Source organism: Anabrus simplex, chromosome 2 (assembly GCF_040414725.1).
Source record: "Anabrus simplex isolate iqAnaSimp1 chromosome 2, ASM4041472v1, whole genome shotgun sequence".
Lineage (NCBI taxonomy): Eukaryota > Metazoa > Arthropoda > Insecta > Orthoptera > Tettigoniidae > Anabrus > Anabrus simplex.
Window position 1 is genome coordinate 884,296,535 of NC_090266.1, and position 15,621 is coordinate 884,312,155.

Below are 15,621 nucleotides of genomic sequence, written 5' to 3' on the forward strand. Positions count from 1 at the left end.
ACCTGATGTGCAACATCATGGGGCCGCTACTAGCGCGATGCTAATGCGATTTGTGGGAAATTTGAATCAATGTCATCTTTCAGATGTATAAACATGCCTACTGACATTCGTTAATCTAGCAGAACCCCTTCTTGGTGTTTGGAGATTTTTTCCCACCAGTGTATTATAGTGAAATGTAATTAAGCTTATATTTGTTTCATCAGAAACATGAATGCTGACATTCTGTGAATCGGAACTCAGAATGTTCAAAATTTGAATTGTTGTGACAGATGCTCTATATGTATTGGCTCAGTTGTAGAATTCACCTAATTTGATTTTCATTAAAATTAAATGAATTGTATAAATTTAACCCATACAATTTCCCATGAAATACATATGCATATGCATATCAGTGATTTAAAAAAGTGTTTAATATCACTGCTAAAAGGAAATATGTGGATAATTCAAAGTTTATAGATTTTCAGTATTACATATTTGTACTCATTTCCGAACTCAGAATGTTCAAAATTTGAATTGTTGTGACAGATGCTCTATGTGTATTGGCTCAGTTTAATAAGGAAAAGAAAACAGGAAGAGAGTTAGGTTACTGTTGTAGAATTCACCTAATTTGAATTTCATTAAAATTAAATGAATTGTATAACTTTAACTCATACAATTTCTCACTGCTTGTTGTTTCAAGGGGCCTAACATCGAAGGTCATCGGCCCATACAATTTCCCATGAAATACATCTGTATAAAGTGTTTAATATCACTGCTAAAAGAAAATATGTGGATATTTCAAAGTTTATACATTTTCAGTATTGCATATTTGTACTTGTTTCAGAGTTATTTGAACAATGTTATAAAATTGCACTCTATGCTAGGAGAATGTCAGTTAAAATAAAAGTTGGCAGATTCTAGTAGATGAACCAGGGAGGGATACTGTTAGTGTCAATATTTTGGGATTATGTACTGCAAGTATGGAGACATGTCACTGCCTGAACGATACTCAGCATCAGACAAGCAAGTTGGATGTTTGTTTGGGTTGTATATACTTTATAATAACAACTAGAGCTGGGATTTTTAACCATCAGTAGGTTATAATGCACACTTATTTGCAAGTAGAGAGTTGTGTCTAGCCTGCTCTACACTTAGTAAGCAAGTAGTATAAATTTTAGGGGTTCTAATTGGCTTTATCTGTAATATTTATACAAATCTCGCTGCTGAGCCATTATGCGCTGGAATATACTTGCTACTGTCTTAAATGGGGTTGCATTCTAACCTGGTGATGGTGGTGGTGGTGGTGGTGGTGGTGGTGGTGGTGGTGGTGGTCATTATGTGGTCATTCCACCCTATCTTGCACTAACCTTTTCATTTGTACATAACATAACATTGTGCTCTAATCTGATTGTCATATTCATATCTTGATGTACATCACTGTTCTTACTCCCTACACTTCCCTCAAAAACAAACTGACCAAGTCCTGGGCCTCTTAAAATGGATCCTTTCATTCTTTCTCTTCTTCTAGTCAAGTTTAGTCAAATGGATGTCTTCTCATCAATTCGATTCATAATCTCTTTATTCATGATTTGATCTCTCTATCTCACCGTCAGCATTCTTCTGTAACACCACATTTCAAACACTTCTATTCTTTTTCATTCTGAGCTAGTTATTAATGCTTAAAAATACAAACTTTATGAACACATTTAGGCCAACATTTCAGTATGGCGTTTAAAAATGTGTGGATCAGCCATTGCCCCTCTCTCACCTTCTGTACAATGCTTTATAAAATTTAACATTGCTCATAAACTTTAATAGTTGAAAATACAGCCCAAGGGTTTACTAGAGGTATGTACTAAATCTCATATTTCCAACGGTTAAAATTTATGATCAATGCTAAATTTTATAAAGCATTGTATCTGGTATCACACTCTCCATGGAGAAGAACAACACCACACTTCATGTAAGTACCACATTGTTTCACTTATAATTTTTTTTCTTCATACACACTGCACTTTCTAACAGAAACACTCTTTACTGGAGGAAATGTCAAGAATATGTTCCTTTCTTTTTCCATTGAGCTAGAAAAGTGAGACCTTGGCTGGGGCTCATTTAGGAGGTGGGGCTCTGGGGCCATTTTTCATTGCAATGTAGATGCTTCAGATAGTAGAGGAGATGGTGCCTCAATTAATTCTGTGACTTACATGAAGTTTCTACAGATTGTTTGCATGAATGATGTAAATTAACAGCGATTTGGAAGAGGGTGCATTATAAAGTATCAAAAAAAAAATACCCACATAGTTTTGGGCCATGTTAGTTTTCTGATGAATGGATGAATTGCTAGATTCTGATTCACAGCATCCTCTCCATGATGAATGTGTTGGTTATAATCAACAATACAGTCTGGTCATTGTACTTCCCCGCCCCTTTCTCTCTCTCCTTTTTTAAATTATGTTTTTTATACTTTGCTTTACATCACACCAGCACACATAGGTTTTATGGTGACTGTCATGTTTACACTATGAGTGTTTGGCTGTTGTTATGGTGATCTTTGGAAAAAAAAAAAAAAAACAAGTATGGCGGACGGACTGTAATGTGTGCAATTGTATTTTCGTAATATAGTGTTTATTTTATAGCAGTTGTGAGTGTTTATTATGTGATCAACTGGTTATACCTATACCGGGTAGGCATAGGTCCCTAACAAATTGTGGCGACCCTGCCAGGATACGTATTAATTTACACGACTTGAAGATTGTGTTGAAATGGAGAAGGTAACGAAAGCTCGGAGGCCGGTTAGAGCAACTTTTACGAAAACGTACAATTTGCTCTTGCAAAATTTAAGTCAAGAAATACAAGACGGCATTCATGAAGACACGTTGCAATCCTTGATAAATAAATTGGAAAGGTTAGGAAAGGAACTGGCACCGTTGGACGAAAAAGTGTTAGATTTGTTGCTGGAAAGAGAAGGAGACGACGAGTATGACCGTGAGTACGAATCTATAGACAGTTTTAGAGACAAATTAGATGATGCAAGACAAAAATATGCCCTGTGGTTACAAGCTAATAATGCCAATGTGTTGGAAGTAGTGTCAGGTAGATCAACTGTATCAGCTGAGAGTAAAAACAAAAGGCAATTGAAATTACCAAAGATAGAACTCGTGAAATTCGATGGAGAGGTTAGGAATTGGTTGGAATTTTGGGGACAATTTCGGCGCATCCATGAGGACTCTGAAATTGAGGATGAAGATAAATTTCAATACCTAATCCAGTCCACGAAGGTTGATAGCCGAGCTAGAGATTTAGTTAGCAGTTTCCCCCCCACTGCTGAAAATTACTCTAAGGCTGTAGAATCCCTTAAGGGTAGGTTTGGAAGAGAAGATTTATTGACCGAATTCTATGTCAGGGAGCTCATAAGTCTTGTAGTAAAAAATGTTTCTCAGACAAGGGAGAAGCCTATGCTTGCTAGCTTATACGACAAGTTAGAAGCACAGCTGAGAGCTTTAGAATCAATAGGCGTTACTCGAGATAAGTACGGCTCGATGCTCTTTCCGTTAGTAGAATCTTGCTTGCCTGAGGAAGTATTACGTGTCTGGATGAGGAGTTCATCAACGACTAAAACGGATCAGGATAATGGACATGCTGACAAACTGACCGCGTTACTTGGTTTTCTGAAGGGTGAAGTAGAGAGTGAAGAGAGAATTACATTCGCTCAAGCTGGTTTTGGACTATCTAATAAATCGAGGAGTGCTAAGATTAAAGAATGGGAGCGGGAGGAGCAAGGTTTAGCTACTGCTAGTGTACTTTTCGCTGGAAAAGGAAACAGTTTGGAGTGTGTCTTCTGTAATAAATCGCATGACAGCAAAGGGTGTCATCTGGCTCAAGAATTGAACTTAAGGGATAAACATAAAAGGTTGTCAGAGAATAAAGCTTGTTTTTCATGTCTGAAGGTGGGACATAGGGCTGCTAATTGCATTACGAAACTAAAATGTCTCGTGTGCAGTGATAAACATGAGGCTATTATGTGCCCCAAATTAGATGTAAATAAAGGGGGTTATAAGGGTGATGAGAAGAACCAAGAATGGGGTTCAAAGTTTTCAGGTGGCCCAACTGTAACCCTTAACACCCAAACCAGTAATGTTTCTGAAGTACTGTTACAAACTCTTGTAGTTAGGTTAAATCATCAAGGAAAAGAAAGAACTGTACGGGCATTGCTGGATACAGGCTCGCAGAGATCCTATCTATTGGAGAAAACTGCCGTGGAAATGGGGTATATTCCATCAAAGACTGAAAAAATTGAACACAAGCTTTTTGGGGGTGCTTCAATCGGTGCAAACGATCATAACCTGTATGAGATAGCCATTGTCAACCTACGTCATTCAATTTCTCAAAACATTAAGGTGCTGGGACAAAAGGTAATTTGTGGTACAATCCCACGTTTAAAAGGGGGTCCTTGGATGGATGAGATCAGAGAAAAGAAAATTTGGCTCTCTGATTATGGTCCAGAGCCATCGGAGATTGAGTTACTCATTGGTGCAGACATCGTGGGAAGTTTATTGACCGGGGAAACAGTCAAGTTGAGGTCTGGTTTGGTTGCTGTTAGGACCACATTTGGTTGGACAGTGATGGGACAGCTCTGGAAGACAACTGAGAACTCTAACACAGTGTCTATGGTGAACTCTCTGTTTGTGAGAACGGCTTCTTTGGGTGAACTATGGAACTTGGAAAGCATAGGAATTTGTGATCCGACCGAGACGTTGTCGAAGAAGGAGATTGAAATGGCAACATTGAAACATTTCCAAGAAAATGTTAAGATAGATGAGGAAGGACGATATGAAGTCGCGCTTCCATGGAAAGAAGATCAGCAGCTATTGTCAGACAACAAGGATGTTGCATTAAAAAGACTGGTTTCTACAACACACCGCTTAATCAAGGAAGAAAATTTCGAGAAGTACCAGCAGGTGCTCCATGACTGGCAAGATGAAGGGATAATTGAAGAAGTTGGCCAAGAAAGCTCTCAGGATGCTGGGTACTTTATACCACACAGAGGAGTTTTTAAGGAAGGATCGACTACAGCAGTGAGGCCGGTGTTTGATGCTTCATGTAAATCGAAAGGAGGACTTTCACTCAACGACTGTCTGGAGAAGGGACCTAATCTACTAGAAGTAATTCCATCTATTTTGAACCGGTTCCGTTTAAACAGGATTGGCGTGATCTCAGACATAAAGAAGGCCTTTCTTCAAATCGCAGTCGCTGAAAGGGATCGAAACTTTTTGAAATTCCTGTGGTGGGAGAATTTTGCTGAGGGAACTCTTAAAATATACCGCCACAAACGGGTTGTTTTTGGAGTTAACTGCAGTCCATTTCTACTTGGAGCGGTATTGGATCTTCATTTAAAGAACAATTCGTGCTTCCGTGAAACCGCAGATAAACTGAGAACATCTCTGTATGTGGACAACTGCGTCACTTCCGTGAACACAGAAGAAGAACTTAAACAATTTGTGGATGAGTCGAGGGAGCTACTGTTGCAAGGAAAATTTGACCTAAGAGGGTGGGAGTACACCAGGTTGACTCTGGAGGATGAAGTACCTAAAGTGACACCTGTTTTGGGTTTGTTGTGGGACCCCGTAGCTGATCTTTTGTCATGTAAAATGGTGAAGTTGAATGACTCTGATGTTCTCACAAGGAGGACAGTTTTGTCAATGACTCAAAGTATTTTTGACCCAATTGGTTTTACGTGTCCGGTTTCCATTGTACCTAAGATTTTACTACAGGAAAGTTGGAGAGAGAAAGTAAGTTGGGATAGTCCGTTAAGTGAAGACACCCAAATCAAATTCAATAAGTGGTTGAAGGAGTTGTCCTCTGTTGCTGAAATTAAAGTGCCTAGAAGATTTTCTAGTTGTGAGGACAAATCGTCATGGAGTATGCATGTATTTTGTGATGCCAGTCAAGTGGCTTATGCAGCCGTTATTTTTTTAAGATCTTTCAATGGAAAAGAGTTTGAAGTGCGACTGGTCGCAGCAAAATCAAGGGTAGCCCCCTTAAAGAAAATAACGATACCGAGACTGGAGTTATTAGCCTGCACTATAGGCTCACGTCTCGCTTTTTCTGTGAAAGAAAGTTTGAATCTGACGGACATCCCGGAGTACTATTGGAGTGACTCTTCTTCTGTGCTATGTTGGATAAGAAGAGAGGAAGCTTGGGGAGTGTTCGTCACTAACAGAGTGAAAGAAATTAGATTATTATCTAATCCTAAGTGTTGGTTTCATCTACCAGGCACAGACAACCCAGCAGACCTACCTTCGAGAGGTTGCTCTGCTTCGCAGCTGATTTCTTCTCGTTGGTGGGAGGGACCCGCTTGGTTAAAGTTGGAAGAGAACAGGTGGCCATCGCGCATTGTAGAAATTAATGAAGAGGAGGTCAATGCAGAAAGAAAAAAAGGCCTTGTTACGACTACTATGCTTGTCTCCCAGGGAAAGCAGTGGTATTTAAGATTCTTTTCTCAGTATTCAAGAATCGTCAGAATGGTGGCCTGGATGCTGCGGTTCATCAACAATGCGAGAAAGGACGTAGAGCAGAATGTTGCTTCTGAATTGGATTGTTTGGAAATTTCAATGGCGGAGAGACGACTGTTGAAAATTGTTCAAGAAGAGAACTTTACTGAAAGGGACAACCAACAAACATTGTGCCTTTTCAAAGACCAGCTGGGCCTCGTCAGGGTTAAAACAAAAATCACCAACAGGAAGGATGAATACGATTTCCGTACCCCTGTTTTATTGCCATCAAATCACCCTCTGACTGAGGTGATAATCAGAGAACACCATTTGAGAGCTTCTCATGCTGGTGTTCAGATTCTACTCGCCATACTGCGGGAGCACTACTGGATACCAAAGGGAAGAAGAACAATTCGCAAAGTCATCAGGAAATGTATACAATGTAGAAGATTTGAAATGAAAAAATCAGTTCCTGAAACGCCAGCCCTTCCAGAAGATCGTGTAAGAGATGCAGGTGTATTTGAAGTGGTAGGAGTCGATCTTGCCGGACCACTATTTCTAAAATCCAAAGACAAGGCTTGGATTGTGATATTCACATGTGCAGTTGTTAGAGCAGTCCATTTTGAACTAGTAATGACTTTGTCGACTACAGGGTTTTTACTTGCCCTTAGGCGCTTCATAGCCCGACGAGGCAGGCCTCGTGTGATTTATAGTGACAATGGGACAAATTTTGCTGGGGCTAACAAATTGTTCGGCAACATTGATTGGAAAAAAATAGGTGCGGAAACATCGGTTACTAGAATCGAGTGGAAGTTTAGTCCTCCTTCAGCTCCTTGGTGGGGTGGATTCTGGGAGCGCATTGTGCAAATGGTCAAGAAACTATTAAGGCGTGTTTTAGGCAAGGCTATCTTGACATATGAGGAACTGTTGACTGTTATTGCTGATTGTGAATCCGTAATTAACTCCAGACCCCTCACCTACATTTCAGAAAGTCGTGATGAATTGGTGCCTCTAACTCCGTCAATGTTTCTTCAGGACATTCCCATGGTTGGTACTCCAGATTTAGACAAACTAGATCAGGTCAGTCTCTCAAGAAGATTTCAGTACCTTCAACAGCTGAGGAATGAACTGAGGAGAAGATTCCGACTGGAATATCTGGGTAGCCTTCTGTGCTGTCCATCGGGCAAGGAGCCTGATCGGCATTGGAAGGTAGGAGATGTGGTCATCATTGGTAGTGATGACAAGAGAAGAATCGACTGGCCCCTGGGGAGAGTGACAGCTATATTTCCAGGTAAAGACAAAGTGATCAGGGTAGTTCGAGTGAAGACATCCTCAGGAGAACTCATCCGTCCTACGAGGCACCTTTATCCATTGGAGGTTGAAGGTGGGAGTGAGGAGATGGCCTTACCCAGTGATACGGTTCCTGAGACATTAAGTCTCGGCAGCCGCAACTTCACCAGGAGTGGAAGAAGAGTTAAAATACCTTCTCGCCTCTGTCTGTAAACATTGTGTTTTGATTGGTATCAAAAGGTGGGAGTATGTCATGTTTACACTATGAGTGTTTGGCTGTTGTTATGGTGATCTTTGGAAAAAAAAAAAACAAAAAAACAAGTATGGCGGACGGACTGTAATGTGTGCAATTGTATTTTCGTAATATAGTGTTTATTTTATAGCAGTTGTGAGTGTTTATTATGTGATCAACTGGTTATACCTATACCGGGTAGGCATAGGTCCCTAACAGTGACAGTGGGATAGAAAAGGGCCAGGAATGGAAAGGAAGCACATATGGCCTTAATTAAGTTACAGCCCCAGCCTTACCTGGTGTGAAAATGGGGAAACTGCAGAGAGCCATCTACAAGGCTGCCATCAGTGGAGTTCAAACCCACTATCTCCTGAACATGTTTCATCCCTCTTATGGGATATCTTCAGCTACGTAAACTTCAGTGATTAAAACGTACATTTATGAATTCAAAAACAGCACAGTGTTGCATTAAAATTGAAGTTAGAAATTTGTCCCACAAAAAAAATCCATTGTCTTAGATGCACTAAATGATACTGTATGTTAACAAAAATGTCACTGTAAAATACAACACTGTCACAAGACACACGTAACATAATGAGAATACACTAAAAGCTTAAATGTTCAACTGATATCTTGAGAATACTGGAGTTGAACCAATGTTGCCTTGCGCACTGTGATTTATAGACAAACTTTTAAGATATAGGTTGTAAAAAAGTCCTATTGATGGTGTCTGAAGTAGCAGGGAATACCTCTCATAAAGTGAAAGTGAATGAAGGTGTTCTAGAAAAAATCTTAACGTAGCTGTGGATTGAATTAACCAACTGCTGAAGAGAACTTGACAAAAAGTAAGAAAAGAAAGTTAGAATGAAACGGGAACCGCAAAGAAAAATGAACCAAACTAAACAACATGGAAATGAACTACTTAACTCCGCATGCAAGCATCATTTAGTTTGTTTCATGTGGAAATGAACTACTTATTCCACATTTCCACATCGTTTAGTTTGGTTCAATTTCCTTTGTGGTTCCCATTTCATTCTAGTTTTTTCTTGTTTTTTTTTCTTTAACCCCTTGTGGGTGGGGATGCAGACGAAGAATACACCCATGGTATCCCCTGCCTGCCGTAAGAGGTGACTAAAAGGGGCGACCAAGGGATGATAAAATTAGAACCATGATACTACTTGTAATCAGTACCACCACGCAGGGAACACAATGGGTCGCTTATACTTGCGCGTAGTACCACTATGTCACATATACAATAGGTTTGTGATTAGTAGCAAGAGAGTGCGTTGGCGGCTTTTACAGTACCTGTGATTCGTACCCCTATATGAGCAACAGCATGGGATTAGCGACACCATGGTTCTGCCTTGCCTATGCTTGGTACCCACTCTGTGAGGAACAACACGGGATAGTGAAATTTTCAGTCTCATTTGTTCTACGTATATGTGAGAACAGACGTGAAGATAAATTGAGGTACACAGGCAATGTTAGTGGCCAGCATCTCCAAGACATCTTGCAGATCACTGCTACTAATCAGCAATCCAACATAGATTACTTCCTTTCGTAAAAGTAGCTGTTTCACTTCTTCCACTAGCAGCCATCATCACGTTGGTGAATACTCTGTACCAATGTTTACATCTGAATTTTAAAATATTTGAAATTGTATAATGATTATAGTATGTGCTTTTATTCATGGAAATTAATCTTTGTTGTTACAAAATCACATCAAAAGTCTTGAAATGTTTGGTATAATGAGTAATCAACAACTGTAATAATAATAATAATAATAATAATAATAATAATAATAATAATAATAATAATAATAATAAAGTAAACACGGCTCTATGGCTCATGCCCTTTGTTGTTTATTGTGTTTGGTCACCTGTACAAAAAAAAAAAAAAAAAAAAGAAATGGGTGGTCCTGCTGTAGAGGTTTCTGTTGGAACTAATGGTCGGATAGGAAATATATAAAGACTAAGAAACCACTTGGCTGGCACCCCGTGGTGTAGGGGTAGCATGCCTGTCTCTCACCTCGAGACCCCAGGCTCGATTCCCAGCAAAGTCAGGTTTTTTTTACCTGGACTTGAGTGTTGGTTTCAGGTCCTCTCAGCCTATGTAAATACAATTGTGGGGTTATCTGACAGAGCTGGCAAGCCTGGTCTTGGAAACCAAGAATAATGGCCGAGAGGATTCCTTGCACTGACCATACATCAACTCGAAATCTGCATTCTCTTGGGTCGAGCAGCAGTTGCTTGGTGGCCAAGGCCCATCAGGTCTATAGAACCATGGAATTTGTTTTTGTTTGTTAAGAAACCACTCAGGAGAGATGCAAAGCAGCTAGGGTTGATTATGGAAGTTCTTCAGAGATCTTCCTCTTTTTTATATGTTATGTGTTTTCCAGGTTTTATAAAATTTTGCCCAGATATAATTATGCTGCAATAGGAGCATATTTTTTAAATAAATATTTTGTTCACAGGAAAGCATCCAAGAAATTGAGATAACCTTGAATGAACAAATATTTGGAACTGCAGAAACGGATCCCCTGGCTGTTGGAGAGGCACAGACTGCAACTCTCACAATTACAGGAAGTGAAAATGTCCATGATGATGGTAGTAATATGGGTTCCTCAAGCAATGAAGATCTAGCTCACCCTCTCACAGCATCGTCCTCTCAAGTACAGAATCAGCAGCTAATTATCAGTAAGCCAAATGAATCAAAGAATCCTGAAACATCAGACTTATTTGCCACATCATTTGAATCGCAGGGTTTTGAGTCCTGCGTGTTTTCACCAATAACTCTTCAGGTAAGATATATTTGGTCCTAATCTTTTCTGTGCTCTTTTCATTTTCATTCTGCATCATAAATGATAACTACATTTTCTTGAAGGAGGAGGCGGGAAAAGAAAGTGTTTGGAATACTTATGATCAGTAGAGAGGTCTTTATTTCTATGTGTGATAATGCAGTACTGTTAATTACTATCAAAGGATAGAGAAGGGTCCACCTATTCAATACCATTAGCTTGTATACTGTCTTATAAAACTGGGACTAGTTTCGACCCCATATATATTGGGTCATCTTCAGCTTCGCTTCAGTTGGAAGACTTATGTACACATATAACCAATAATAAATTAAACAATCTTGTATGTCACAATTTACAATCTTAATTTAAAACATTGATGAAGTCCGAACAACACATCCAAACTTGAAACTTAATGACACATCAAAACTGCTGTGGTTGATGCCGAACTATGTCGTGACTCCTACAGTAACCAAATGTTCCTGAGTTGATTTGGGAGTTTGCATCCCTATCTTGCAGCTCACTTACTGATCAGCAATCCAACATACATTACATGATTTCATAAAAGTAGCTGTTTCACTTCTCGCACTAGTAGCCGTCATCATGTTGGTGAATACTCTGTACCATTGTTTATATCTGAATTTTAAAATATATGAAATTGTAAATTGATTATAGTATGTGGTTATATTCAGGGTTGCTGTAGGAGCGACGACATAGTTCGGCATCAACCACAGCAGTTTTGATGTGTTATTAGGTTTCAAGTTTGGATGTGTTGTTTGGACTTCATCAGTGTTTTAAATTAAGATTGTAAATTGTGACATACCACATTGTTAATTTATTATTGATTATATTTGTTTATTTATTTATTTCTTTATTTATTTATTTATTTATTTATATATAATTCGCTGGAGCCATCAAGGACCACGTTAAGTCTTGTTGCATTTGACACTGAACTTGGCCTTCTTTAGAGCCCAAATTTCCCTCATTCTTTGTGAGTGGGCCTGCTTACGCTCCTCTGTCCAAGGGGCACGGTGTCTTCTCTTCGGTTGCTCGTCTTGGTTTAGCCCGTTCATCAATATTTTCTTGCGGAAGACATCTCTGTTAAGGGCGTCTTCAGCTGAGATATGTAGCATTTGCAGGTCTTCTTTGGTATTTCTAAACCAGGGAATTGTGCTTTTGGGGCTTGAATCCAAAAAGTGAAAGATTTCTTTAGTTAACTTTCTTCAGTCCATTCTTTTCAGATGACCGTAAAATCGTGCCCGTCTTTTTCTGATTGTGTCGGTAATTTTCTCTATTTTGCTGTAGACTTCCTCGTTGTCTCTTTTGATGGATTCCATTTCTGTACTTTGATCCCAAGATTCCTCTCACAATTTTCCGTTCATTTTTCTCCAGTTCTTCAAGGAGTCCTTTGTTGGCATTTAGAGACAGGATATCAGCTGCATATAGAACTACTGGCTTCAAAACTGCTTCATAGTGTTTTGGGAAAGGCATTTTTTTGTTGTAGATTGTACGGGATGTTTGGTAGGCTATTTCCAGTATGCGTACTCGCTCCTGAAGTGGTTCTTTGTCCAGTCAATTTTTCATGATGATCTCACCCAGGTATTTGAATTTGTCTACTCGGGTGATGTCCCCGTATTTTGTATGGAGTTTTGGTGGAGCCTCTTTGATGTTAGTCATTACTTCTGTTTTCTCAAACGATATCTGCAACCCATTTTGTTAGGCAATTTCCTGTAAAATTTCAACTTGAGCTCTAGCGGTTTCTATGTCGTTTGAGAGAACAGCAATATCATCGGCAAATGCTAAGCAGTCTGTTGCGATCCCCTTGGATTTGGTTCCTATTCTCAATGGACTGTAGTTGGTTTCCTGTAATCTCACCCGCCAGGTTCTGATGATCTTTTCAAGAACACAGAAAAAGGGTATCGGGGATAGCCCATCACCTTATCGGACTCCTGTTTTGATGTCAAAGGAATGCGAGAGACATCCGTGGAACTTCACCTTGGATTTTGTATCGGTCAGGGTGGCTCTAATTAATGCCAGCAGTTTCAAATCAACTCCAAATTCATTTAAGATGTTTAGCAGGACTTCCCGGTCAATGGAGTCGTACGCTTTCTTAAAGTCCACAAAGACAGCCACATACTGCTGGGACCTTTGTGTACAATATCTGATGATTGTTTTGAGATTTTGGATCTGTTCAGCTGTTGAGCGACCTTTTCTGAACCCTCCTTGGTATTCACCTATTTGATGTTCGACTTGTGCTTCCAAACGCTGCAGGATGGCAAGTGATAGAATTTTGTAAATCACGAATAGCAAAGATATTCCTCTGTAGTTGTTGATGTTCTTCATGCTGCCTTTTTTGTGTAATGGATGGATCAAAGCTATTTTCCTATCTTCGGGTAGGGTCTCCTTGTTCCAAATTTCTTCTATTTGCTTTTGCAAGATATCAAGTGATTCCTCTGGGGCATATTTCCATAGCTCTGCTACTATTGAGTCTTCCCCCGGCGCTTTGTTATTTTTGAGACGGGCAATGTGGCGCTTGATTTCATCTCTGTCGGGTGGTCTGGAATCTCGGTACCTGAGTAAGGGTTCCTTGGTCTCAATGGCGCTTTGCGGTTTAGAGCAATTAAGTAAATTCTTAAAGTAATCTGCCAGAATGCTGCAATTTTCTTCATTTGACGTCGCCAGTGTGCCGTCCTTTCGCTCAAAGCATAGAGATGGTGGTTTATAGCCAGCGAGTTTGCGTTTGAAGGCTCTGTAGTACTCTCTGCTTTCATTCTTCCTAAAGTTTTGTTCTATCTTTTCAGTGAGAGATTTTTCGTATTTACGTTTCTCAGTTCTGAACACCCTAGCTGCTTGGGCATGTTGGGTTTTGTAGGTTTCCCAATCATTTTCTGATTTCGTAGAGTAGTACTGTTTCCACACATTGAGTCTTTTTGGAGGACTGATTTGCAGGTACCATTCCACCAGGCATGCTTTTTGCTTCTCTTGATTTCTGCAACGTCTTTGGCGGCCTCAACAAGGAGACTTTTGGCGTTGTTAAAGTCACAGTCATTTGGTCTAGCCTTCTCCTGGAACTCCACGACCCTTTGCCGAAGTTTATCATTGTCGAAGCGTGTGATCTGTTTGGTTGTCTTCCTTGTGTTTGCGGAAATTGGTTTGAATTTGATAAGAGACATATAATGATCTGAAGCCACATTGATGCCTTTCTTTACCTTGACATTCATAATCTCAGGGCTGTTTCTCCTGGAGATTTCAACCTGATCAATTTGGAACTCTCCGAGAGCTTGGACGGGAGAGCGCCAAGTCATTTGCTTTCCGGGTAGATGGCGAAAGTGGGTCGATATGACCTGCAGGTTGTGATTTTTGCAAATGGACACCAGTCTTTTGCCATTGGGATTGGTTCTTTTGTGAGCAGGGTAATATCCTATAACTTTCTTGTACTTCTGTTCACAACCTAGTTGGGCATTGAAGTCGCCCAAAAGAAGCTTGACATGGTGTTTGGGGATTTTGTTTAATTTTTCATCCAGTAGGTCCCAGAAATTATCAACTTCGTCTGGATCAGACTTGTTCTTATCATTTGTAGGAGCATGTGCGTTAACTAGGGCGTAGGTTTTGTTCGCGCATTTAATTGCGAGTATAGACAATCTGTCATTCACAGGTTGGAAATTTGCAACCGATTTAAGGATGTTGGTTCTAACAGCAAACACGGTTCCAAGCATCACAGCTCCATTGAGGATTCCTCTTTGCGCTTTGCTCTTGAAAAGTCGGTAGCCTTCGGAGTCAAAAATCTCTTCATTTGGGTACCTTGTTTCCTGTAGGGCCATTATGGATATCTGATTTTCGTGAAGAGCTTTGGTGAGGGTTTTCAGCTTGCCAGTTTGTGTAAGTGAATTTATGTTAAAAGTTGCTAGAAAGGTTTTAGATTTTGGCCTGAGTTTTTGACTCTTCGGGGTACAATGCTTAGTAAAGCTAAAGGTTCCACCTATTCAATACGTTATCTTTTTTTTTTTTTTTTGCTCAATTTCCCTATTTTAATACGTAAGCTCTTATAAAGATAGGCTTTTCGTTTTGCTTGGTAGGCAGACTTATTTAATATTAAAAACTTCATTTTTTGTCCATATTGACTCAAGATTTTACAATGCTTAGTAAAGCTAAAGGTTCCACCTATTCAGTACGTTATTTTTTTTATTTTTTTTATTTTTTTAATTACGTATTGAATAGGTGGAACCATTAGCTTTACTAAGCATTGTAAAATCTTGAGTCAATACGGACAAAACATGAAGTTTTTAATACTAAATAATCTTTGGGGTACTCCGAGACGCTCCAAATCGTCTCTTGCATGATGTCGAGTCTCCCCCAGAATCCGAACAAGACTCGTGCGCCGTGGCATTCACGACGAGCTATTTATCCGAAGATTTACCCCCTGGGGTATGTTTCTTGAAATGTTGTGCCATCATGCTTTTTGACTTGACTTTGCTTTGGACGGGTACCCATCCTTTTACAACTAGGGTTGTTAGTCCTAGAGGTTGCCTCAAGATGTTTTCTGGCTTCTGGTCGTTTACCAGTCTTCGCCGTAACCCTGGCAAGGGACCAGTTTTTTTTTTTTTTTTTCACGGTGGTATTTTATTTCCCTACTACCCTCTGACTCTGCTGGCGGAAGAGCCAGCGAGCTTCCCCAATTCCAGTGGGACGCGCCCGATGGAGGTAACCGGTAAATCCACACACGGGTTTGTTTGTTTATTTATTTATTTATTTATTTATTTATTTATTTATTTATTTATTTATTTATTTATTTATTTATTTATTCATTCATTCATTCATTCATTCATAACATGTAA

General features: G+C 39.6%; 1 protein-coding gene across 1 annotated transcript in view; it reads left to right on the forward strand.

Annotated features, from left to right (window-relative positions):
• The window catches only part of LOC136863722 (zinc finger protein 236), a 795,935-nt gene that overhangs the window by 634,965 nt on the left and 145,349 nt on the right, over positions 1–15,621 (forward strand). The window contains exon 25 of the mRNA XM_068226059.1: positions 10,466–10,792. Within this exon, the coding sequence (XP_068082160.1) occupies positions 10,466–10,792 (327 nt within the window). The remainder of the gene's footprint in view (positions 1–10,465; positions 10,793–15,621) is intronic.